The sequence below is a fragment of the Dipodomys ordii genome, unplaced genomic scaffold (assembly GCF_000151885.1).
Source record: "Dipodomys ordii isolate 6190 unplaced genomic scaffold, Dord_2.0 Scaffold130, whole genome shotgun sequence".
NCBI classification, from domain to species: domain Eukaryota; kingdom Metazoa; phylum Chordata; class Mammalia; order Rodentia; family Heteromyidae; genus Dipodomys; species Dipodomys ordii.
The window spans coordinates 6480275-6507374 of NW_012267346.1; the positions used below are offsets into that span (position 1 = coordinate 6480275).

The 27100-nt window shown below is 38.9% G+C and overlaps 1 protein-coding gene across 1 annotated transcript in view; it reads right to left on the reverse strand.

Moving 5' to 3' along the window:
* The window catches only part of Phactr1 (phosphatase and actin regulator 1), a 437712-nt gene that overhangs the window by 395142 nt on the left and 15470 nt on the right, over positions 1-27100 (reverse strand). The window contains exon 3 of the mRNA XM_013030446.1: positions 15464-15610. Within this exon, the coding sequence (XP_012885900.1) occupies positions 15464-15610 (147 nt within the window). The remainder of the gene's footprint in view (positions 1-15463; positions 15611-27100) is intronic.

The following is a 27100-nucleotide window of genomic DNA, read 5'->3' on the forward strand; positions in this document are numbered from 1 at the left end:
AACAACAAAATTGAATAAAATTCAAACAATTTCTAGTTCCTAATTGAAAACCTCACTTATCCTAATATCTCAAGTCTCACTTTCTACATCACAGAATAATTCCTAGTCTATCATGTAATGATATATATCAAGCCTAGATACAACTGGAATGTCTGCTTGATTCGTGCATTTCACTATTGTACACATGGTAAAGAGTATGTTAATGGCTGTAAAGTTTGTTACTTTTCCTGGAATTTCCCATCCTTACATTATTTTCTTAATGATCTCTCATTCTGAATCCATTTGTTTTCTTCCATAGTCAATATGCCTGAAAATGGTGTGGAGAGCTTTAACATGGACACCAATAACATAAATGTTACCCATATACAGCCCTGTGCATAAATGAAAACTTCAAATTTAATTTCTCGATGTTTGCATACATAATTTATTTTATAATTGTCACTGAGTCTTGAACAGTACTTGTTTAAAAGAGGTGTTCCAATCTCTTCCTGCAAGTCTAGGGCCTTTATTTCATCTGCAGCTGCTTTTACTATGAGTTAGAAATCACTCCACAAACAAATAAACAACAACAGAATAAACTGTTTCTAGATACAAACTCATGTGTCCTGCAGAAACCAAAATATAAGCCTACCCTGATGAACTTTTTTAAAGGTCTGATGTAGTTAAGCAATTGTACAGATATAAGCTAGCCTGAGAACATTCTGAACAGCAATGAACTTCTTGCTTTAAGATGTATCTTTGCAGCTGCCGAGACTGGTATGAACACACTGCAAATGGGCATCATTTACCTAGATGAAGTTGTTTTCTAAATAGTGTTTTACAGTGGCATTAGCTAGGAAATGTAATGTGCTGGAATGCTGACCACTACATTGTTATTATTGAACAGACTGCAAATAGCAACCCACTTTTATCTTCCTAAGATTGATTATAGTGTCCAAAATGCAATGTAAGGTGATAAAATGTGATAGAGTAACTTGATAATAATTTTTCTATGAAAAACTGTTAAATTTACCTTTGCCCATACATATTTATTTCTATCTGTTCTAGAAACCAATATTTTTTAAAGACATGCTTATGATTCTTTACCCTAGGAAAGTAGTCATCAAAATTACCTATCAACACACTCCTAGATAATGTGATATAAACAGCTAGATGTCACATTGTCAAGCAAAACCGTCTTCATTATTTTCCTCCAATATTTTTTAGCAACAGAATAAAACAATGTGTCTGAACTATCTGCTTGTGTATTTAGAACAGTGTATCTATCAAACGTCATTTGCAGCTCTGTGAAGAGTGCAATGGGTACTGTGGACAAATACTTAAGTATTAGTTCTCTAATTCACAGTGGTGTGTGTAAACAGTCCATGACTGATTACAAGGTACCCATGTAATCTCACTAAACATGGAGTTGGGATGAAATGAACATACAAATATAACCTTGGAACTGAGGTACATTTTTAAATTAGTAGTTAGATTCTGATTCTGAGGAATTCCCCTTTACATTTTCTATTTTCCTTCTAAGGGACCGGAGAGTTCCACAGATCCTCATGTCCTCATTTGCAAGGTATGTTAAAATTGAGATAGACAACCTCTAAGCTTTTCAGTTCAACTCTCTAGATACATACATAATGTTCCTACTTTTAGACTTAAATCAGCCTGATTTTGACAACAGAATTCAAGAAAAATTCTGTTTAATTCAAGTTTATACTACAAAAACTTGGAGATCAAGTATAGTTCCTGACATGGTGTGGTGTATGTCATTCTCAATGCAGTGCAGCTTATTTTATAAAATTTAAACATAGCTTGCAGAAATATCCCATGGGAGGCTCCTGGAATTTCATCACCAAGATGTCAGTTCTTGTACTTTGTCACAGAAAGAGGACACCGTGGGTCAATGTGAGTACATATGACACAGAACCTGCTTCATTTCCACTTGAGCATTTTCAAGTGGACGCAATCAAAGGCATCCCTGTTTCTCAAGTAGGAGACATAACATCTGCTCTTCTTCGTAGAATTGTACTACAAATCTTTCTTCAATGTCTAGAGAATTGCTTGGGAAGAGGCCATGAGCTGAATATTGAAGAGGAAAAGGAAATGATACTGCAACTATCATGTAACATGAGTTAAATCAGCACAGTACTTTACTCATTTTCAGGAGCTAAACACAAACTCCATAGACAGTTTCTTCAGGAGAGAGGGGGGTTGAAGAAATGGATCTAGCAATGCTCAAAGACCTGACTGGCTTGTGGCCAGCTCTCAGAAGAGCTGTCTTCCTGACTTACAGCTTCTGCTTTCAGATACTGTTAGGCAGAAGCAAGGACCATCTATATGGAGATGTCTATGAATATCATTATATAGAGAAAATGGCAACAAGTTCACTATATGGAAGGCAAGATAGCCTAGTGTCTGTGACTCTCATCCATTGGTTCCTTTAACAAGTACTTTGTGAGGCTCTAGTATGGGCCATACCCGCTATCAGATGTGAAGATTCAGGAGTCAACAAAGCAGATATGTTTCCTTCACTGTGCTAACCACACTGCAGGCCTTTGATAAATGTTTGACAGATGATTATTGAAATGAGTAACCATAAAGATAACAAGTCATCTTTTCTTTTCCTAAATTTTCATTTAGGTTTTTTTTAATAGCAGGCTTGGTAACCTAAGTAAGTACTTGTCACTGTGATGTAACATCAATATTTTTATGTTAATGAAGCTAAATCAGGTGTGGTGGCTCAAGCCTATAATCCTAAGGTACTCTGGAGACAGAGATCCAGGCCTAGCAGTTCAAAACCAGCCCAGGTAAAGAAGTTTGGGAGAACTCCATTTCAATGAAAGGATAGCTGTGGTGGCCCATGCCTGTCACTAGCAGTGACAACAGGATAGAGTGAGCATAACGTGAGACTATCTTAAAAATAACCCACAGAAAAAAAGGGACTGAAGTTATGGCTCAAATGGTACAGTGCCCACCTACATCCTACTATGTTAGGCACTTTGCTTTAAATTGCATTTTTCAGGAAATTCTGATAACTCTGAGATATGAACATTTCTATTTTAAAAATCAGAAAGCTGATCTATAATTAATTTGCTCAAAAACTGTCTAGTAGAGTTAGAATTCAGTATCTGTGAAACAAATCCACTCTTCTCCCCTATTCTGTAGAATTCAGTATCTGTGAAACAAGTCCCCTATACTGTGAGGTTTCTTTATGGTGAGTGATCAGACCCTCATTTTACCTTGACCTGCTCAGAGTACTGCCTCGGTGAGCCAATGACCCTCAGACATTTTGCCCCTTCTAAGTAACATGATGTGAGAAGTCTGTGGGAGCCCTCTGCCTTGTACTGACCCCCAGATGTTTTTATATCTGTGCCTGCATCTATACAGTCTGTAGACTTTCACCACAGTAAAGCATTATTCTAACAACAGTCAGAGCAAAGAGTGTGGTCAAAAAAATCATAAGACCCTAAGACACTAGTGGTTCTTTCACTAGGGAGAAAATTAATTGAGCCTCAGCCATAGATTTATAGAAACCAAGGATTTATGGGGAAAATGAATGTTTTTATGAGCCCACATAAAATAGCACAATTGTTTTTCCTTAAGTCCCCACAGAGCGAGCATGAGTATTGACACTAGCTATAATTTAAAAAAGACACTACGAATGCACTCAAGATTCATTATGGCTATTGGACTGTATCTGAGCTTTCCAGAGATTGATAAAGTCCTCCAAGAGCCAGAAATAGAAGAGAAAATCACACTAGCCTTAATATACCCTAATATTGAGTGTAACTGTCCAGTTGCAGTAAGTACACTAAATATGTCAATCAGCCGACATACATGCTTCTCAGTTTCCTCCAGTTCTGAATGACAGCCCCTGGCTACAGGAAAGCTTTCATTTGAACATTAACATCTACTTTACATTTTCTCTCCTTCTGACTCTAATGTATATTGTTTTATTTTTTCAAAACCAGTTTGACCATGTCAACCCTTTATCCTTTGGTGATATAACAAATTTAGAAAATTACTGTGTCACCTGAATTTTGGTAATGTATACAATTGGACTATACTCCCCAAACCCATATTATATTGAGTATTGATTAATAATAGCTTACGAATGGCTAATTTATTTTCCTTTGCCATTTGGCACAAAAGATATTAGTTAATTACATGTAAAAATTAGCAGTGTGGTTACTGAATTCAAATTAAATCACCAACTAATATTTATAATATATAATATATAATTAATATGTAATATATAGATATAATTTTGTGTAGATTGTGAAATTGATTTGTCAGTGAGATATTGATAATATCTATTTGGTTATAAACAATCTGCTTATGGCTATTGTAAGGCTGTACCCTATCACCTATAGTAAATAAAGTTAGCAATACAGCAATAAGAGAGAAGTAAAATTATTCCTGATTGAATGACTTTACCACACTCTTTTGTGTTGGCTAAATTTCAATCATTGTGGCCTTGCCAACTCAATATTTCCACTTTGCTGTGTTTAATAAGTGGGATCAGGAAGCTATAGAACAGATAAAGATCCTAGTGACCCTAACTCTGCTGAATTGTTCTCATAACTGAGTTTATGAAAGGACTCTGTAGATGATCAATTTCTTTATGAGGTAGCTTTACAACAACAGTATGTGTTCATACAGATTGTATTATATGAGCTGGAATCCAGAGGCCAATGAAGTTGAGTTTATAGCTGACTTGAGCCTGACTTGGTATTGCTTTTATGGATACGTCCAATCTTAGAGATAACATATATTCCATTCCTTTGGCTGTTTGTCTATAAGTCAAATAGTGGTTTGACTCAGATTTGAGTAGACAAGAAACATCAGAGCAACTCTTTTTTCTCCTAAGAATGCCCTCGAGATAACTAGAAAGATAGTTCCTGGCTTATAGATATAAACATATGAATCAACTTTGAAAGACAAAGAATTTCAAATTACAAGTCAAGCATCCTTTGTAGTGGTAGTTTCCTGGCAGAGGAGGATTTCTGTGGTGAGGTTTAAGTGGCTTGTGGAGTGTGGGGACACCTTTGCCAAACTTCAGAAACCACATCAATGATTTATTTGTGCATACTTACAATGAACTTGCATGAGAGGGTGATGAAAAATTACCACAGGCATTTTAAAGTTGAAACAACGTTCACTGTGAAAGAGTGCACAATGGTCATCAGTTATAAAGGATCTAATTTGTTTAAGGCCCATTAACTAAATATCTTTTATGTCATTCACAGTAAAATACTCATGAAAAGCATGTGGAATGATAAGGTATGAATTAACAGGGAGGCAGATTAATCAGAATTTGGTGTTGTTTGCATTATTCATCACAACTCCAATCCCAGACAATCTGGTTGAAATTTTCACTCGTTTTATAAGCGAGACCCATTGTGGAGGCCAAAGAGCCTCTGAAATCACAAACTACAAAGAGAAAATAAATAAACCAATACCTCAATTAGTCACAATTTTGTATGTTCTCTTTCAATGTGAAGACATCATTCCTAAAACAAACTTTTCTTCACTTGCAAGGTAGGTGTGAGTCTCCTTTGCCTGAATGCAGACAGAAGTCATTTTTCTTAGTAAAAGATTCTCCTCATAGCAGACTCCAGCCAGCCTCACTCAACATCAGACACAAGGCTGTTGCTGGAAGGCAGCAGTGGAAGAGACCTGGAGTAAATACAGGGCAGCTGGTCCCACAGCTGTGCAAACTGTAATTCTAGGGTTGGAGTGGGAGGAAATGAACAGCCCTAGACTTCCGCAGATCCACAGGGGTCATTTAAGTCCCTCTCTCTCTTAAACATGAAGGCCTGGCTTTGAAACTTCTGGCTGTGTTTTTGTAAGGTCAGAGCAAATAATTAGGGCATTCAGTTGGAGGGGGGAGAAGGAGAGAATGAAGGGGAGAGGAGGTTGTAAAAGCAGGGTACCACTTGGTTCTTTGGCTGAGTGTTAGTCTTGTGCTAAGTTGGACCAATGCCCTATGTGGCATTCCACATTATTCTCATCTGCTTTTAGCCTCAACAGGAGAGGATCTTTCGTGAGGATTGTTATCAAGTGAAGTTGAAGTGAGGCCCAGCTGTACTAAGTTAAACATCTGTACAACTCAGAAACACTTGAAAAATTCAAGCACCTTGTCACCTAGTGATAATAGAATTCTAAGGACCCTACTATTTCATACAAGGATAGGGATTGATAGTGGAGGCCCAAGCAGGGCCTAAATGCATAAACTGGTAAATGTGTTCAAGCCTCTTTGGACTATTTCTTTGTATCCAGTTTGGGGCCATGGCAAAAGCAACATGTGCGGGGCAAGTTGTTATTTTTTACATTTGCACTATACATTCCATTCATGAAAATTATGTAGACCTAGATAAAGTACATTTCTAGTGAGGCCTAGTCAAAAAGTATTTTAGATACTGAGTTAGGATACATCTTAATTTCTATGTATTTCCTTCAACCACGTTCAACTTTAAACATGAACTCAGAGCAAAGCTGGTAATATTAGCTTGCTGTCTTGGTGTAAATCATGGCCATTATTAACATAAGTTATCCAGGTGAAGTGGTTTACCTGTATACTCCTATCTCCTTGGAAGAAGGAGTATAGTTAAAGACCAGCCTGGACAAAAGCATGAGATGCCATGTGAAAAATAACTAAAGCCAAAGAGCAAGGGGCATGGCTCAGGTGATGGAATGTCTGTCTTGCAGGTGCCAGGTTCTGAGTTCAAATATTAGTACCACCAAAAAATATAACAAGAATGTTTGAGGTCATATTAAACATGGTCCAAGTTCCAGTTTTTCTTCTTGTTTGTTTTACTACCTTCTAAACATTATTTGACTTCTCTATGACTTAGCTTTCATGTGGATAAAATAAGGAGAGTAATAATGTCAATCTCTTAGGGCAATTTTGAGCAATAAGCAAATTCTTAGAAAGCCCTTGACAATAAACATGAACAAATGTGCTCTATCTTATAAATCTCCCTATATAGTAGAAAGTCAATCTAGGGCAGACATCATTTTTCAATCCAGACACTTGTAGGATGGCTTAGTTAGTAACTCTGCTCGGATGTCCAATAGATATCTCACACATGACATGCCTATATGGTACTTCTGACCATTCAGCCAGACTCCAAAATAGCCCTATTGTTGGTGGTCCAGGTTAAACTTTTGAAGGACTCTGTTCTTTTCTCAACCCCCACGTGCAATCCACCAAGGAAGCACACTGGACAGAGCTGTAAGTACACATAGAATCTGACCACTTCCCATGGCTACTTAAGGTCCATGCTGAAGCGTCACTCTTGATTCTTGGGTTACCATGACAGTAGAGAGGCTTTTCACTGTCTGGCTATAGTATAATCTCAACTCAGCAATCTCAGTGAACCTTTCAACACCTATCAGAGAATTACTCCTATGCTCAAAGTTTTCAGGACTCCACATTTCACTAAGAATATGAAGTCTTTGCACCCAACCCCATATGACCTGGCCCTTTGCTACAGCTGGGACAGTCCTGGTTTAAGGCTTTTACTCTTGCCTGTCCCTAGCTGTCTCCTCCACAGCACATTGATATTGTTCATTCTTTCATCTGAATTAAAGAAATTTAATCAAGCTCCTCCTCATCCATGTTGAAGATCCTGCAGGTTACCTCTCTTCTTGATCCCTCATGCTTCAACTTCAGCCTGCTTTACTCATTTTGGTCTAAATAGGTGTGAATTAAATAGGTATTCACATGTAACATCTTATACAATATACTTATATATTTAGTATAGGTTGAATATCCTTAATCTGAAAAATACTAAATTCAAAGTGTCTTGAGAATCATCTACTTTTTGGAGCATTTTAGATTTCAGGTTTTTCAGATTAGGGTTATTCAGATGGTAAAGTGTATGCAAATAATCAAAATCTAAAACATCCCAACTCTGAAACACTTTTGTTTTCAAGCATTTTGGAAAAGAGATTGTTTACTCTCTATAATCTATCTTTAGAAGTTAATATTCACAAGGGTAAAATGATATTGGTTTTGGAAACTAATGTAAGACCAAGTGCCTAAAATGTTCTTTTACAGTTACAGTTAATGGAGGAATATTTGTTAATTGAATTAATACTGTTATATTATTATTTCTTCTCATATCATCGCCTAAATAAAGGGCCAGGTGGAAAAAGGGAGGAATTGAAAATTAATATTTCTCTGTAGTTTTGATTAAACTATGAGTTAATGTTAAACCAACCTGTGGTTTGCTTGGTAGAAATATTGCAATACAGGTCTATGTCTATAAATGTCAAGTGAGCAAAACTGATAAAATTAAGAATGTTTTCAAAACTAACACATACACACACATTCCTAATGCCTATACTGACAGCCCAACTGCTTACTATCAGATATTCTGTTACTGAATTATTATGTTAGAGCATACCAGTGTGGCAGAAAAAGATCAATAGGAAACAGCACAGCACTTGCATTTATAAATGTTAAATAATTGCAAGTGTGAGATTATTCCTGTTTGTCCTTTAGTACCCTATGTTGAAAGTCATGAGAATCCATCATCATTCAATAAAGCCATAAAATTGATTTTGTCTTTTGTTTAACTGGCTTTCACTATGTAAAAGACTTATAAATTAAAGCATTTAAATTGTCAAGATGGCCGGCTCTCCTCCCTGGAAATTGCATCCACTTTTGCACCTATCAAAGTGGGTGGGGATGGAGAAGAGAATATGCCAGAGCTTCTCTTGTCATATACAATTAAAAACATGCTCAGTCAGTTGTTTTTCGAAGGATCTCTTTTGTTCACATAACACACTGGCTATACTGGATATCATCTTTTTCACTTCAAGTTGAGGAAGAAAAACATCAGCTCTACAAATTACCTTCTGTTTCCACTTGAATTTTAACTCTTACTTGCAACACTAAATAATAATCATGAAATTGTGTATATCAGAGTACCTCCACAAGTAAGATTAAGGACAGTTGCTTAGACAGGTGCAGGTGGCTCATGATTCTAGCATTCAGGAGGCTGAGATCTGAGGGTCACCATTTGAAGCCAGCTGGGCAGAAGAGTCTGTGAGACTCATCTCCAGAAAAAGCTGGAAGTGGTACTGTGGCTCCAGTGGTAGAGTGTTAGCCTTGAGCATAAAGAAGCTCAGGGACAGTGCCCAGGCTCTGAGTTCAAGCTCCAGGACCAGAAAAAAAAGATACTGACAGTAAATTAATGGAAAAATGTTGCAGTTACTATGATTAGTAGCTTGTTTCCTCCTATCAGCATTTATGCCTTTGGAAAAAAAGGATAAAGATCCTTTTTGTTCATGACTGGATCAATGCCAACAGGTAAAGCTTATACTCTGTGAATTCCAAAGGTGCAAATCACACCTCGGCTGCATCTGGTCATTTAGCTACCCTACACCCATATCTACTTTCCCCACACCTAAAAAAAGAAAACATGCAACTTATGTACTCATATGTTTGTATATACTCATACAAAGAACAACAGGTTAAAGGGCTTGAAACACCAATCAGCAACTAGATTAATATTTAATTTTCTCACACTATTTGTTGCTTTGTTGCTAAGATCTCTCCTATGTTTTAATTATACAACAAATATTTATAGAGCACTAAATATGTTTGAGGCTAATTCCTTAATATCCAAATTTAAAATACTTTAATATGGCACAAAGAAATAGATCTATGCAATATTATTCAATCTTCTTTTAAGTCAACTCATTTCCACATATGTGCTATAATCAAATATTTGTGTTTTTATAGTAGTTATCTTCTCTTGCATATTTTATCCCATAAATAAGACTATATATAAAATCAGTAGTAAAGTATGTATTCAACAACACAGCTAGATTTAGAAATCTCAGTTTTAGAGGGACGGAACTTTAGATACTGAATCTGTCATATTAGGGCTGAGTGACCCAGCCCACAAAGATGAAATGATGTGTTCATGGTATTAGTAGAAAGATATATTGGCATCAAATTTTTCTGTCTCTGGTTTCACATTTTTTTAATAGAAAACACACCTCTTGGGACTTGTATGGACTTAAATTATGTACACAAATATAGACAAACCATATAATCCTAAAATAATCTTAAATACAATGCTCAGATGTTTAAAAAGTTAATACTCAGACCACAGATCCTAAGAACATTGAATTTTTCAACATAAATTATGTTTTCTTGGTGTCTCATAACTCTATGTTATTGCGAAAACAATGACAAGATGAGCAATCAAGACACTTATAGAAAAATACTTCTCATATCCTCACAGTGTTAATTACTTCCTTTCCTTCACCTTTGTTTACATTGTTTGGGGGTTATTTTCATTAGCACCCCCTTCTTGTATAACCTAGTGACATGATCAGGCCTCCCAGATTTTAACCATGACACATAGGACGCAAGCTCCCCATAATGCAGGCTTCTCATCAGATATATGGTCAGGAATTTAAATGCTGTCCATTGAATGTGAGAAGCAACACTAAAAAGGCTTTAATTAAAGCCACCAAATAAAAGTCAAAGTCACCTGATCAACTATCAACCTGAAATCAATATGATAAAAAGTAATGTGGCCTCCTTCAATAACCTTTAATGAAAGGGTAAGAGAAGACTATTATTAAGACCCTTAAATGGTAAATAATGGCAAATCAACACAATAGCATTCCCAATCTGCCTAGAGACTCTTTTTTTGTTGTTGTTGTCTTTGGTCATGGGGCCTGAACTCTAGGTCTGGGCTCTGTCCCTCAGCTCTTCAGCTCAAGGCTAGCATGCTACCACTTGAGCCACAGCACCACTTCTGGCTTTTTCTGCTTATATGGTGCTGAGGAATTGAACCCAGGGCCTCATACATGCAAGGCAAGCACTCTACCACTGAGCCACCTTCCTAGCCCATTAGAGACTATTTTTGTTAGATGACAACATGTGCTAAGCTGCTACTTTTCAAGAGCATGGACTTTCATAATTTGACTAAGGGAGGTAGGAAAGAAGTCTCTTAAGAGTCTTTATTTATTTATTTATTTGTTTGTTTGCTTATTGGTACAGGCACTGGGATTGAATTCAGGGCTTGGCTTTTTTTTTTTTTTTGCCTCAAGAAGCTGGTACTCTACTACTTGAGCCACATCTCGACTTCCCTGAGACTGTCTTTTGAACTTTGACTAGCTGACCCATCCATTTTAAGAGGTAGTCAGAGCAAGCTAATGCTAATTCTGCTTATTCTATGGGCCTGCAAGAGTGGAAGAGCATAGTAGAAGGGAGATATGGCTATTCTTAGGTGATATCAAGAACTCAAATACATCTTGGCTCTCCCAAGAGTGTAAGAATGCTGGAGATGACAGTGCTATTCACTTAAAATCTCACTCATATAGCACAAAACAGTTCTGAAATGTCAATGAAAAATAAAACTCCTTGTAATGAAAAAAGTACTCATTCTTGTCAATAGTGCTCAACATTACGTTTGTGTCAAAAGTCCTAAATCATTAGAATGGCTAGCTTTTCTTCTTTCATATATATTTTGTTAAGAAACCTTCGTGCTTTAATTCTTTATTTTTATTGAGTACTTTCATTCACTTTAGGGTGTAATTGTGGAGAACTTTTCAGTTTTAGCACCTCCTATGTATCGGATACTCTCCAACACAATGTCAATGCAAAAATAAATAGGATACATTCAATGGTAGGGAATTGTCTACTTAAGAAATGCTGCAAGTTTTCACTGAATTTAGTGCAGTGCAGTGAATGAATGACTTCCTAAGGAAGGGCAAGTTCTCTCAAGTAAAATGTCAGTGATGTTCATTACTAAGTGAGAACATAATTAGAAACACTTGCTACTCACATTGTGCACATACTCTTCTGTTACAGAATGTCCTTTTAATACATTTGTATTTCTCAGGGAAAAACACCCCCTTTTCCACTGCTCTAAATGAGGCCTGCTATCTCTGGGTAACCTTCATCACAGACATTGACTTAATTTCCCTTAGCATTTATACTGTCATTACCAGACAACAATTTACCAGAAGTTGCATGGCCTGAACACTGAGCAGAAGTTTCAAACCTAAGGAAGGGGCTCTTCAACCAAATAAATTGAATAGCTCAGAAAATTCTCTTCTCTGTTTTCTCAGTTCAACCTGAACCTTGAAATTAGTACCTTGGTGTAGTGGATGAAAGAATCATGTTTCAGTGCTATTCTCTTAGGGATATTGAGATTGTAGGTGAAGGAATACATTCTTCACTCAAGCTGTGCATTATTTCCAAAAGAATATTATTAAATACTTTCAGGGATGCAAGGTGTACTGAAGGAATGTTGAAGTATTTAATGAATATTTAAAATTCTTGGCAATGAGTGAATTTGTGGAAGGAAGATGGCATCTAAATCATTTTTATAATAACCAAGTAAAATGAACATAGGTACTTTTATCCCCTTGAAGCATGGCTAAACCTTTGCAATATCAAAAGTGGATTTACATAATGAGTGGGTTCAAGAATACAAATATTTAACATAAGCTGTTTAAAACAATGCGAGAGGATAAATGATAAAGGTTAGGGGTAGGACATGGGAATAAGGAAGAAAGGAGAGCAATCGTTGCTTGCTTAGTTGTTTGTAAATTGTGGTTAAAAGCAAACCAAAATTCTTCTATGCCCAGATTATGTAATTTACTGGGAGTATGTAGCTTCTCCATTCAGTAGTGCTGATAATGACACTAATCGTTTAATTACAACTTACTGCTCAAGGAGATAAACAAGGCTGCTTGCTTTTTCAAATCAGGGGTTACAATTACTTTCAAATACGGGGGAAAGGCACATCTGTGAATACATCTTACTTTGTTAGGAAAAGCAACTAGAAACCAGCTGGAAAATAAACAAAGCCCCAGAAGTGAGCAGCCGGAGCAAAATTGGGGGGGGGTAAGAGTAGCAGAATAGTAGTTGTGAGAGTAGACAGGTGGCAAATGTAGGTGGGCAGGGATTGAAAAGTTCTCAGTGGTCACATCATCCTTATTACCTTGGGATTCTATCCTGGAGAAGGTCCAAGAAGGCTCCCTTCTCTGTCCCAGGTCTCTGCTCCCTGACCTTCCTTCAGCACCAGGAAGAGAGGACAGCTCCCCAGGCCCAGTGTGGAGCTGTGATTTCCCTCCCTCCTAGAGCAAAGCCTCTCCATACCATTTCTCCTTCTCCCTGGTGTCTTTCTTACCACTTTGCATTGAGATGTATTTTAAGAGACATATAGAAGGATCTAGGGACTTGTCTGGTGTGTTTATTTCCAGATGAAAGGAAGATAAGTTCTGACTGAGCCAGTCTTTTAATTGGCCTCCAGAGCAATTTAAATAGGATAAAGATTGCAAGTTACTTGAGTTCTAATCTGTTGCTGAAGTGACTCAATGTAATCAAGTAGTCCCTGCAACTTGAAACTCTTTTTTCGGTGCTTCATTGTTCTGTTTTTAAAGTACTAAAAGAAGGCACATGACCTGTATGAACTCCTGCTTTATCCCCTTTCTGTTGTTCTAAGCTAGAAGCCTGAAACAATACAGCTGAGTTAGTTAGCAAAGTGGTCAGTAGGGTAATTGGTGATATCATTGGGCTAACATAACAAAACAATCATGGTCTTCAACAAAGTTCTTCTCATTTCCTAAAAAAACCAAATAAACCTTCATAACCATACATTAAATATACACACTCAAGGGACTGCCAATTCCAAAAGGAGCACTATGAGCTGCCATAGTGTACTCCCCCACATACACACAACCAAAGTCTCCTCAATAAAGTTCTTTTTTTGCATTGCCAGAGCCAAAGGGAACCATCTAAATGACAGATGTGCAGCATATAAAGGACCAAATCAATGAAACAGAAAATTATACTCCAAGTAACTTGAATACCAACACAGTCAATTCCTGTTCTTCCAGCCATCTAGATTCAATTGCACAGATGATACACCTTATTTCTCTACACAGTGTTCTCATGTGTCCAAACTTCTCATAACACTCACCATGTGAAGGTTTCTTTACTCTACCCAACACACACACACACACACACACACACACACACACGCACGCACGCACGCACGCACGCACGCACGCACGCACGCGCGTGCTTCTTTCAAGGGTAGAGTTTCCCAAATAAAATTCTGCAAGCAAGTCTTCAGGAAATGCACTCACACTTCTGCAGTGGAGTTGATGTAAGAATCAAGTTCCCTGGAGATGAAGGGCTTAGGAGTCAGTCAGAATAGGCAGCACTGTGAAGTTAAGTTAGTGGGGAACAACTTTCTCTCAGTAACAAGAATAACTTACACAAGGAGCGAGTTTCACACAGCAGCAGCACTGGGAATGGTAGACTTTGAACTAGGTGAGGTCTTTTTGATTCTCTTAATCCCTTGGTTTCTCTGTCTTTTGCTCTCTCCTTCCTTCCTTCCTTCCTTCCTTTCTTTCTTTTTCTTTCTTCTTCCTTTCTTTCCTTCCTTCCTCAAATCTTTCTTTTTTCTTTCTTTCCTCCTTCCTTCTTTTTTACTATTTCCTTCCTTTTGTCCTTCCTCCCTCCCTTCCTTTCTTCCTCTCCTTCCTTCCCTTCTTCCTTCTCCCTCCCCTCTCCTATTTTTCCTTCTTTCTTTTCCTTCCTCTCTCTAACCCTCTCTTTTTCCTCCTTCTTTCCTATCTTCCTTTCCTCATCCTTTCTCTATCTTTCCTTTCCATTTCACCTGCTTTTCCACCCTCCATCCTTTTCTTCCTCCCTTCATTCCTTCCTCTCTTCTTTCCCTTTCCTTCCTCATATTCCTTCTCCAGTGCTCTCTCTTTTTTCCTCTCCTTCTCTACTCAGTAACCCTTTTCACTTAATTCTATCTGGGCCACTTCAAGCACTGATTCCAGGGACAGCACCCCTCTCCTCCTCATGCTTTTCTTTCCCTTTTTGCTTTTCCAGCCACCCAACTGCCTTGCAACTGCTCCACCCGGAATAAGGTTCTGCTCCCCTGCAACCAGCCCCGCCCCCTCTCCAAAGCGGCGGCGGCCTCCACCATCAAAACCACCAGGAGTCTGAATGTCACCAACAAGTTCCACCCTGTAGTGGCTCTGCCCCGGAGCATCTGCTTGGAGCCTGGCCAGACCCTCCGCCCACAGCCAGCATCCCCAGGGGCGCACGGGGCTGCGGTGATTCCTAAGATCATTGTTAGCCCTGACCACACTTTCTTTTCTTCCAGCGAAGGGGTGTGTGTGTAGGGGGGGGACCCGTGTGTCACTCTTGGGTGGACGCAGGCTTCCATGCGCCGCCCTCCCCCACCTCTGCAACACACACACACACACACACACACACACACACACACACACATACACACCCCCTCCTTGCACGAGGTGACACAAAGAGAGCCCAGCCAGAGCGCAGGGCGCAGGGCTGGGAGGGGAGGGGGGCACAGGGAGGGGCGTGGGGGGGCAGCTGGTTGGGAGGAAGGGAAGGAAGGAAGCCGGGTGTCATGGACTGGGACCCAGGCGAGAGAGGCGTCCTTACCTGCCCCCAGGTTAAAGGAGATCCTGGCCTCCGCAAGGTACGGGGTGTCACTCTTGGAGCGGACTCTGCGGATGGGCCTCCGGTCTATGTCATCCTCTGAAGATGCCGCCATTAATGTGGGAGGCAGGAGCAGGGTCGCCCGGCGAGCTGAGAGAAGGAGATGGAGAGAGAGGGAGAGAGAGGCGGAAAGGGGGAGGAGGGGAGAGGAAGAGGCTCACACACATGGAAAGGGGGAGGGGAAGGGGGGGGATGGGAGAGGAGGGGAAAGGGGGCAGGGAGGGAGGGGAAAAGAGAGGGGAAAAGGGGAAAAAGAGGGAGAGAGAAAGAAAGAGAGCAAAGGAGAGAAAAGGATGAAGGGAGAGAAAGAAAATCCGTTAAGGATTTGTGGACTGGAGCAGAGATCAGGCTATCCCTGGCTAGTGCCAGGGGTTCCCCCCCCCCAGCCCCACACACCTCCTTTTATTTCAGTCCTGGGCCCAGGGGGGTCTTTGCTGTGGCAGGCACCCCGCCTTCTGCCTGCAGCCCCAGTTTCAGCCGCTGGCACAGATAGGCAAATGCAAAAGAATGTGAAGACTCCAAAGCAAAGATGCCAGGTCAGCACTCTGCCCGCTCCCGCCAAGTGCACTTAGTCTGCTTTTCAAATACACACTAAGGTCTTCTTCATCAGCAGGATTTCTGTAGTCTGAGTATTGGGGACCACACAAGCTGGTTTTGGGGGATCCCTGAATACACTTGTCACTCCTGGGGTGCAAGCCCTGGACTCTTGGGGGGGGGAGGCACCACTTTGCCCCAGGCCAACCCTCTGGCTTCCTTTTTCCCAAGGATGAACTCAAATAAGAGATAGGACCAGAGCTGAAATCCTCACAGCTGTCTTCCCTGCCTCTTTCTGCTCTGAGGCAGGGAAGGGAGGAAAAGTGTACACAAGTTTGGAACACTTTTGAGGTAAGGGCTGTATAATTGGTTGTTTTGAAGGTAGAGGAAGACATATTTGCACAGAATAGAATGACCCTTCTTCTACAATGACTAACTTGTAGGATGTATTTAACACAACATAAACACCCACTCCTTCTAACCTCCAACTTTCTCTTTATCTGGCTCAGGTATAACACCAATAACAGTGCTTGGGCTGGACCTGTAGTTTCTACAACTCGGTACCATTGTCTCTGAAGTGAGAGGCTAATATGAAGGGACTTCACTTTCAACATTTGGCTCTGTTGTCCACAGCCCTTCCCCACAACACAACAGAAGAAGCAGAAAGGTTTCCGGGTGGTGAATCAGAACAGTTTGATGCTCTTTGAAGCTATTGATGGACTCAAGTCTTTTATGTTTGTTTTTCTGCAACTTCTGACACTCGGTCTTTTTTGTACCCTGATGTGGCCACTCTACTCTAATAAGTGCCTACCTGCAGTACACAGATCATCTTAGTGTGGTACAAAAAAATCTCAGTGTGGAGTTCTGCCCTTCTGTCTCTGGGGAAGCAGTGTTTCTCTGGCTCTGCTTCAGTTCCGTCTCCTCTGTATTCCCTCCCCCTGAAGTCTTCAGTCTCCATTCATTTATTTATTGACTTCACATATGTAGGAACTGCTCATCTTAGGAAGAAAAAAATGTATCTGATCTTGGCCTTGGAGCTTCTTCTACCCTTAGCATATCATTTGTTTCTTTCCATTTGACACTTCCTACGAGACACTTGGCCCTCCTTAGTCCAGTTTTGCACCCAATTCCCTTCCTTCCATCCCCACCTTTGGACTCTACCCTCATTTCTCAAGAAAATTTATTTTTTAAATAATTAATGCCTTTCTAACAGTTATATCAATCTCTTCCTTGATCACTTTGAAATACTTAGTAATCTCTCTCTCTCTCTCTCTCTCTGCCACTTGAAATTATCCCTTCTTTTGGCCTTCTAGTACTTGACTATCTCCTTACCATTTGGCCACTTGATTTCCTTTCTGGTTCTCTACATCTTAATTTGATACTGCTTCTCAGGAGCCTCTACAGCCTGATTTTACCCACCCTTTCCATCTTTGTTTTGGATTATTCATAATTTACTGACAATGGTCCAAGTTTACCTCATTTCTGCATCTGCCTCTACATTCATGTGGTATACCATAAATTTCTTCCCTGTAAAAACATTCCATGAAACTAGCATATAGTAAATACATGCTCAGGAAACATTTTTGGATAAAAGAAAGAAGAAGAATGATGGTGAGAAGAAGATAAATAGTAAAGAGGAATGAGAGATTTTTAAACAACTAAGAAGTAGTTAAATTGGGGACTAAATCCATGTTCACCTGATTTGACATCTTATGATCTTAATGTGTGCATTCAATATTCCATGAGATTGCTGCAAATGCCACCCCAGAGATCCCACATCCTCACATGTTCAAATATCTTGCTTTAGGATGGTGGAGTAGTTACATAGAATATGAGTATATCCTCCCTTATGCTAACCTCATCTCTAGATCATTCATGTCTTAGATTATTTATAATGCCTCATACAATGTAACTTTGGTATAGTTTATGGTATATTGGTTAGGAAATGATGAATGGCCATAGTCTGAGCATACTCAATACAGACGTAATTTTCACAGTATTTTCTATCTGCTAACTATTAGAGGATGGAAACCCCATGAAAATGAAGGGAAGACCATATACTGATTTGTATACATATGTATACATATATACATATGTATGTATGTACACATACAAACACACATGTATTATGTGTATATATACATATTAGCATTTTATACACATATACATATATTCATATGTGTATATGCACACCTACACACATATATGTATGCACACATATACATGCATATACTATGTGCATGTACACCCACTAGCCACATTTTCCTTTTTTTCCCTTCCTTCCTTCCTTCCTTCCTTCCTTCCTTTCCTCCTTCTTCTCTGTCTCTCTCCTTCACCTCTTGCTTTCTCTTTCTTGTTTGAGACTTGTACTAGAACTCACTGACACATGTTTTCACTCATTGGCTGGTGCTCTACCACCTGTGCTATGCCTCCTACTGATTTTTCTTTCTTCTTTTTTTGTTTTTGTTTTTGTCAGTCATGGGCTTGAACTCTGGGCTGGGGCGCTGTCCTTCAGCTCTTCAGCTCAAGGCTAGTGCTCTACCACTTGAGCCACAGCGCCACTTCCAGTTTTCTGGTGGTTTATTGGAGATAAGAGACTTTCCTGCCCGGGCTGGCTATGAACGGCAATCCTCAGATCTCAGCCTCCTGAGTAGCTAGGATTACAGGCTTGAGCCACCAGTGCCTGGCTTTTCTTTCATTTTTTGAGAAAGGGTCCCTCTATGTAGCCCAGGATGGCCTCAAACTCAAAATTTCTCTGGGGTGTACCTCCTAAGGGCTGAATTTCACATGTCCACCATCACATCTGGTTTGATATACTTTAAATTCACTTTTCTATAACATTTGCCTCATTTTGTTATATTACTTGTATTCTCTGTTAAGTATAGGTTTTTAACTGAGTGTTTATTATTCCAAGAAGCAACAAAAAGGGGTCTTTGGCTCATCAAGTTAACCATGCAAGTTAATATTTTAGAAGTTATTCCATGCTATAATTTTAAAAATGTAAGTTTAGGTTCTTAAGGAAGTGTAAAAGGCAAAGAACTAAGTTAAATCAATTCTGGATATTATATGGACCTCCTCTGAATGAAGGCAGTGCTATTTATTCCCAATGCCTGGGATTCCTCATCTCCTGAATTCTCTCATTCATTGGCCACATCTACATAAAGCCAAAAGTCATCTTTTGGGTTTATGGGTATGAATGCCCTTAGGTGTTTCTTCAGTTTGTTTTTGTTTTTGTCAGTCATGGGACTTGAACTCAGAATCTGGGTGCTGTCCCTGAGCTTATCTGCTAAAGGCTGGTGCTCTACCACTTTGAGCCACAGTACCACTTACAGTTTTCTGGTACTTAATTGGAGGTAAGAGTCTCATTTCCTGCCTGGGTTGGCTTCAAACCATGATCCTCATATCTCACCCTTGTGAGTAGCTAGGATTACAAGTCTGAGCCACCAGCACCCGGCTACCCTTAGGTTTTCCAATGTTTCTTTGATTTTATGTAGACCTTATTCTTGATAGAAATTAAGTCTTTGAATTTCTATTTCTTATTCATTTAACATTTTAGAATGGAAACTTAATATTGCTACCACTTAAAGTTTATCCCTCTTTGTTGTTGTGGTGGTGGTGGTTTTAGAGCTTGAGTTTAGGGCTTGGGTGCTGTCTCTGAGCCTCTTTGTGCTCAAGGCTAGTGCCTTGAGCCATAGCCCCACTTCTGGTTTTTGAGTGGTTAATTGGAGATAAGAGTGTCATAGGGACTTTTCTTCCGGGGCTAGATTCAAACCACAATCCTCAGATCTCAGCCCTCAGAGTAGTTAGGATTACAGGTGTGAGCCATTGGTGCCCATCAGATTATCCCTCTAAGTGAACTTTTGTATTTATTTACAACAGGTTTTTTTTTCCATGGGAATAATTCTAGATAGATATACTTTGGATAAAATGGGCACAAAATACTGTCTTTCCTTACCGTGTTGAATTCTTTTAGCTTATTTTCATTTTTGATTATTAGCTTTCATTCTTGGCTTCCATAATTTGCTCTTTTCTTTATTGTTCAATGAATTGTGTGTTTTTTTTAACTTTGGCCTCTTGTTCCTTCAGTGCTTCCTAACAATGCTCGTATCGAGTTGATCCTTTTTCTTGCATTCTCCTCTTGTCCTTGTCTGAGTCCTCATAGGAAGGACTTCTGCTTGTGGGCTTGTCATAGCATTTCCCCATTCACTGGGATTCCTTCCAGATTCATGGATTCTTATACTAACATATGTAGGTTGGAGCAAGGGATAGTGGTTGCTAGTCCCTATATTGTCATTTCTCACTACTAAACACTGAGCACTTTGCTGTGCCAGTGTAGGTCTGAGCTACCTCACCCACAAAAACAAAAGACTCATGAGACATACTTGTAAAGGTTCTGACTACCTTCAACACCTCAAAGCTATGTACACTTATTCTTGTATTTCTACTCCTTTCCATAAACTTCCATGGCATATTTTGTTTTACTTTAAGAAAATTTATTTCCCTTTGATTTGTAATTCATCATATGTAGAAGATATAATAACTGTACATCTCCAAAGTGACTTCATATTAAATAACTTTGTATCTCTTAGAAACTACTTGTCCCCATTACAGTTACAACTAAGGGACAAACACCTGTATCATAGAATGTGTGGATGTGAGTGTGTATAGGGGAAATTGAATTCAATTGTAATCTCAACAAATCATACACATACACACATACACATATACTATGTATATTAGTTTAGATTACATCAATTATATGTTCTATGATATAGTTTATATATATGATTTATATACTTATATTTATATAACTTTACATATTTTGTATATTTTATTTATATTAAATTATATAATATTTATATTATATAAATATATTTATTATATATTATATTACTTATATATAGTTATATATGAGCATACTATAAGTTATAAGTATCATAATATTATTATATTATATAAAATATAGGTTTATGTGTGTATATTATATAATGTATATTTATATATTATATATTTAAATATATATAAGTTCTTACATATTTATCTATAGCATATGTAATTCATATATGTTATAGTACATCTGTATCTATTTCTTCTCTTTAACATACAACTGCTGATCTGGGAAAAGTACTTCTCTCCTTTTCCTCCTAAGGACAGTCAACATTCAAAAATTCCAGACCATTATATTAAGTGAAGTAAGCCAGACCCAAAGAAACATAGGTCCCATGGTTTCCCTTATTTGCAATATCTAGTATATGTATGAGTCAAGCGGAAATGATGTCAGGAAAATGAACCCTTAGATATGTATTTTAATGTTTTTTTCTTTCATGCATGTGTTTCTAACGCATTTATAAGATTATCTCTTTGTTGCTTTGTATGTCCCTCCCCCACAGTATAACCCCTGCTTTCACTATATTTGATGTCAGTATAACTTGTGGAGGAGATGGGGAAAAACCAGTTGTTTAAGGATACAGGTGGACCTCTTGCAACAATGAGAAGTACAAGTTGTCATGTCCAAAACGAGCTTTACAACGTGGGTGGGGGGGGGGGGGGCGGAAGGGGTGGGAAGGAGAAGGATTGGGATTGTGGGGGAGGGGGGAGGCTGGGAAGGGATGTGAAGGGTAAACCAAAGGAGGAGGCTGCAATGCTTGGTAAGAAATGTACGCATTATCCTGCCCATGTAATTGTAACCCCTCTGTACAGTATGTTCACAAATAAAATAAAATTAAATTAAATATAAAAAAAATTCCAGACCAATATTTACATTTCATTTCTAGAGTTAAGAATCAGAGAGAAAAAGTGAGGTGCCCCAAATAAAGGCATTTTCTTATACATACATCACTCCCATTTAAGAGGATGGAGATGAGAAAAGGAAAAGATAATGGAGCAACATTCCATTTTTTTTCTTTTTGTGGGTAGTGTGGCTTGAACTCTAGGGTGGGTGCTGTGCCTCAACCATTTGAGCCAAAGTGCCACTTCCGGTTTCCTGGTGGTTAATTGGAGATGAGTCTCGTGGACTTTCCTGTCTGGGCTGACTGAGTGGTGATCCTCAGATCTCAGCCTCCTGAGTAGCTAGGATTATAGGTGCGAACCACTGGTGCCTGGCAACATTCCATTCTTATTAAGAAAGTTTTTCAGGTGAATAAATCTTATCCTTTACAATTATTTGTCCATGTGCGTATCTAGGACACCTTTAAACCAGAATCACTTGAAGAGTGGCAACATATGTATTTTCTTTTCTTTTGATTTTGTCTGGGTAAGACGGGGTCTTTCTATGTATGTCAAACTAGGCTTGAACTCACATTTCTCCTCTATCAACCTTCCAAATGCTGAGATTACAGGTAATACTGTATATTAAAAGCCTTCACATCATTACGTGTAGGTAAACTGAAACTATAACTTCAATGACTAAAAATTAGCACTCCTTCAATATGAAGTATGCATTGAGAATATGGAAGAACTGAAGCACTCAGACATTGCAAATTAAAATATAAATTTACCTAATCACTGTGGAAGACTTTATGCATGTTTACAAAAACATGGGTAGTCCTATACACTTAGGTTATGACATGACCAAGAATATCCATGATAGATTTACTTATAGTGGCCCCAAACTGAAAATAATCTGGGTAGTCATAAACACACACACAAAAATAAAATAATTGTATTAGCTTCAGAGTCATCCTACATAAAAATGAAAAAAAATTGCTATAAGCAACCTCATGGATGAATCTTATAGATATAATGTAGACAAGAATCCATTCTAAAAGAGTATATGTAAGCTAGCCACAGTGGCTCACACATAATAATAACACCTTTTCAGGAGGTTGAGATTCAGAGAATCATGGTTCAAAAACAGCCAAAGCTAATAAGAAGCTGGGTGTAATGTATGCATTTCTCATCACAGTTACACTGGAAATGTAATTAGAAAGATCACAATCCAAGCTGGCCAAGGCATAAAAAAATAAGCTTATAAAAAATAAAACCCTAAAGCCAAAAGAGACAGGAGGTGTGGATCAAGTAGTAGAGCACCTGCTTAGCAAATGCAAGGTCCTGAGTTCAAATTCCAGTAACACCACAAGAGCAGAACATACATTGTACGAGACTATATACATGATATTAAGGAAAAAGCAAAAGGCAATACAGTGTAACTGAAGGATAATGGGAAACATAATGTCTTAAAAGTGTGCGGGGGGGGAGGATGTGTAACATACTCTATATCTTTAAAAAAAAGTGCTAGGTTTGAACTTGGGGATTTAGAATTTTCTCTATATGATTGCTTAGCTGGTGATTTACCATTGGAGCTATGTTTCTAATCTTATTCTGGTAGCTATTTTAGAGATAAAGACTCTTGGACTTTTTCTTTTTTTCAGTTATGGGGCTTGAACTCTGTGCCTGGGCATTGTCCCTGAGCTCTTCAGCTCAAGGCTAGTGTTCTACCACTTGGGCCACATCACCACTTCCAAACTGGCAGTTAATTGGAGATAATAATCCCACAGACTCTCCTGCCTGGGCTGTCTTTGAACTGCAATCCTCAGATCTCAGCCTCCTGAGTAGTGAGGATTACAGGCGTGAACCACTGGCACCCAGCTTCTCTTGGCCTTATCGGCTTGGGCAGCTTTGAACCATGATGCTCTGGATCTCAACCTCCTGATTACCTAAGATTGCAGGCATGAGCAACTGGTACCCAGTGACATATTGTGTTTCTTTTTTCTTTTTTTAGCCTTTGAAAGCTTTTATTTTTTTTAATTTAATTTTATTTTATTTGTGAACATACTGTACAGAGGGGTTACAATTGCATGGGCAGGATAATGCGTACTTACCAAGCACTGCAGCCTCCTCCTTTGTTAACCTTCCCATCCCTTCCCAGCCTCCCCCCTCCCCCCCATCCCAATCCTTCTCCTTCCCCCCTCCCCCATATTGTGTTTCTTGATCTAGGTGACAGTTGTACTTTTGATAATGATGTTTACTTTTGGAAAAATTCAAATCACATATTTTGCATTTGTGCTTTATCAAATGATGTATGTGTGATATGTGTGATATGCTACACTAAAAATAAGTTCAATAAAAAACTTTCAGATTTTTATACATATTAGTCAGTTTGAGAATTATTCCCTTTAACTACTATTTGCAAAGTTACCCTATTAATAACAACTAAGTTAAATTACTAATGAAAATAGTTTATTCATAAATTGGGATGTCTTCATAACATCATTATTTTACCATGCCAAACTTCTACATTGTTATCTTTGACTCTGAGTTTCAGTCTTTTTTTTGTTTGTTTGTTTTGGTTGGCCGTGGGGCCTGAACTCTTGGGCCTGGGCGCTGTCCCTCAGCTCTTCAGCTCAAGGCTAGGACTCTACCACTTGAGCCACAGCGCCACTTCTGGCTTTTTCTGCTGATCTGGTGCTGAGGAGTTGAACTGAGGGCCTCATGCATTCAAGGCAAGCACTCTACCATTAAGCCACCTTCCTAGCCCCTGAGTTTTAGTCTTTTAGTCTAACAACATCTCGATTGAATACTCATAATTTTGTAAATATTACACTCCCAACATTTGGACCTACATTGGCAGCAACATAATAAAATCACTGAATTGAGAATGTATACAAGAAATAAAGGGACATAATAACGGTAGGATTGTTATGCTCTGGTAAGGGTCAAGATGAGAGAGGACATATCAAGAGAACACAGAAGTCTCACATGGAATCTGAAAAGGCTTGCACTTGCCAAATTATGGCAATTTAAACACCAAAACCAATGAAGAAGCACTGGAGGCACTGGAGACTCACATCTGTAAGCTTAGAGATTCATTGTCATTGCACAGACAAGATCTGAAAAGCATGGTACGAAGCTGGGGCAGGAAAATCCATTCTTATTTCCAATTACCCACCAAAATGCTGGAATTGGAAGTGTGGTTCCAGTGGTAGAGCACTAGCCTTGACCACAAAAGCTCAGAGACAGCTTCCAAACCCTGAGCTCAAGCCCCAGTAAGGGCATGCATTCATGTACACATGCACGCATGCACACACACACACACACACAAGTACACAAAACATACACATCTCCTCATGAAAGATCAATCAGTAGGAATAGGACTTACGACTACTGATCATACATGGGTAAACAGATTAAAAACTGCTAAGAAAAAGATGGACATGAAATGAATGAATAAGTAAACAGGCAAATGAATGAATTCAGGAATGGAGTGGTCCCTTCCTTTAGTGAAATGTCAAAAGCTAACTAACTGATCAATGTGGAGGGACTTAGAGGAAAAATGATCATTTTACAGCCATCCTAATGGTAAAAATCAAACCAGAACCAATAATACATGCTCAATGTAGCTGGGTATTGTGATGAAAAGTGGGAATGCTTTTGCAGTCTAAAATTATCCTTTCACACTGTTAGTTTCAAGGTAGAGATTGGACAGAATCTTGCTTTGGGAATGAAAACTATCATCTCCAATGAAGGACACATGGATATGCGGTGTCTGCAGATATGATTTCTACTGAAATGAAGACTGTCATGATCCAGCCTAGAAGGGGTACAGTTGAATCTAATAAGAAAAGGTCAGACCACTCCTAAATTATGAATGGCCTATTAAAAACCGGCAGAAGAACTATATTGCTCACAAATGCCAAAGTCTTAAAAGATAAATTAATAGTATGGAAATTTCCATTTCAAGGAAGGTAAAAGAGACCTGACCCTTGACAAAGCCCTATTAGACCTCAATATTGCATTGAACTGACCATCGCCTAGCCTGATTCTGCCTTGGAAGAGAAGAGTGCTCTGACAGGACAGGATGGGACAAATTGTAAGACTGAAATGCAAACAACAGGTTAAATTAAAATATTAGTGTAAAATTTGCTGTAATTGATACCCTATGGTTATAGAAAGTACCACACACACACACACACACACACACACACACACACACACATACACACACACACCTTTTACATTCCTGTCTCACAGACAGACAGAGGTAACAGAAGGGAAGAGACAAGAATAGTGAACTGAGTAAAATGACATCAAAAGGTGAATCTGAGTAAGTGCATTGGTGTTTATGGTATTATTTTATTCTTGCAATTTCCTGCATTTTAAATAATTTCTAGTACATGGGTAGTGCCAGTTCTGGTGTTGGGCACCTCTAATCCCAGCATTCAGCAGGCAGAGACAGGTAGAATGACAATTCAACATCGCCTGGGCTATATTGAAAGTTCCAGGAGGGTCTTGGATTACAACGCTGACACACACACACACACACACACACACACACACACACACACAAACCTACATAAAAAATACCCCCAAACCAAGCTAAGTGTGGGTGGTTCATACCTATAATTCTAGCTTGAACTCCAAGGATCACAGTTGGATGCCAACCCAGGCAAAAAGCTGGAAGTGAAACTGTTGCTCAAGTGATAGAGTTCTAGGCTTGAGAAAAGAAAGCTCAGGGACAGTGTCCAGGCCCTGAGTTCAAGCTCCAAGACTGGAATTAAAACAAAACAGCAAGCAAAACCAAACCAAACAAAAACCATGCGTGTCAAAAACATAGTTATTCCTTTCTATTTGGGAGAGTTTTCATTTCGTTTTCTTTTGTGCCAGTAGTGAGTCTTGAACTCAGAGACTCATACTTGCTTAGCTTTTTTCTCAAGGCTAGTTATCTGACACTTGAGCCACACCTCCAGTTCTAGCCTTTGGTTGCTTAGTTGGAGATGAGAGTGTTTCAGATTTGTCCAGCCGGGCTGGTTTCAAGGGGCAGTCCTTCAGATCACCGCCTCCCCAGCAGCTAGGTGTATAGGTGTGAGCCATCAGCATCAGACTCCCACAGTTGATCCTAAATTTTGTTTTCAAAACAGTTTCATTGTCAGAATGTGGACAGATTTAGTATTGATAATAAGAGCATTATGTCCTGGATTTATAAGAAGCCTTTGAATACTTGTTAATGAATTGATTCTGGCATATTTTAGTCAAGCAGATTAAAAATCTGGTCTGCATAGATAAAGATTTCACAGTTTATGTATTTGGCATAAGTTAGAAATACAAAAA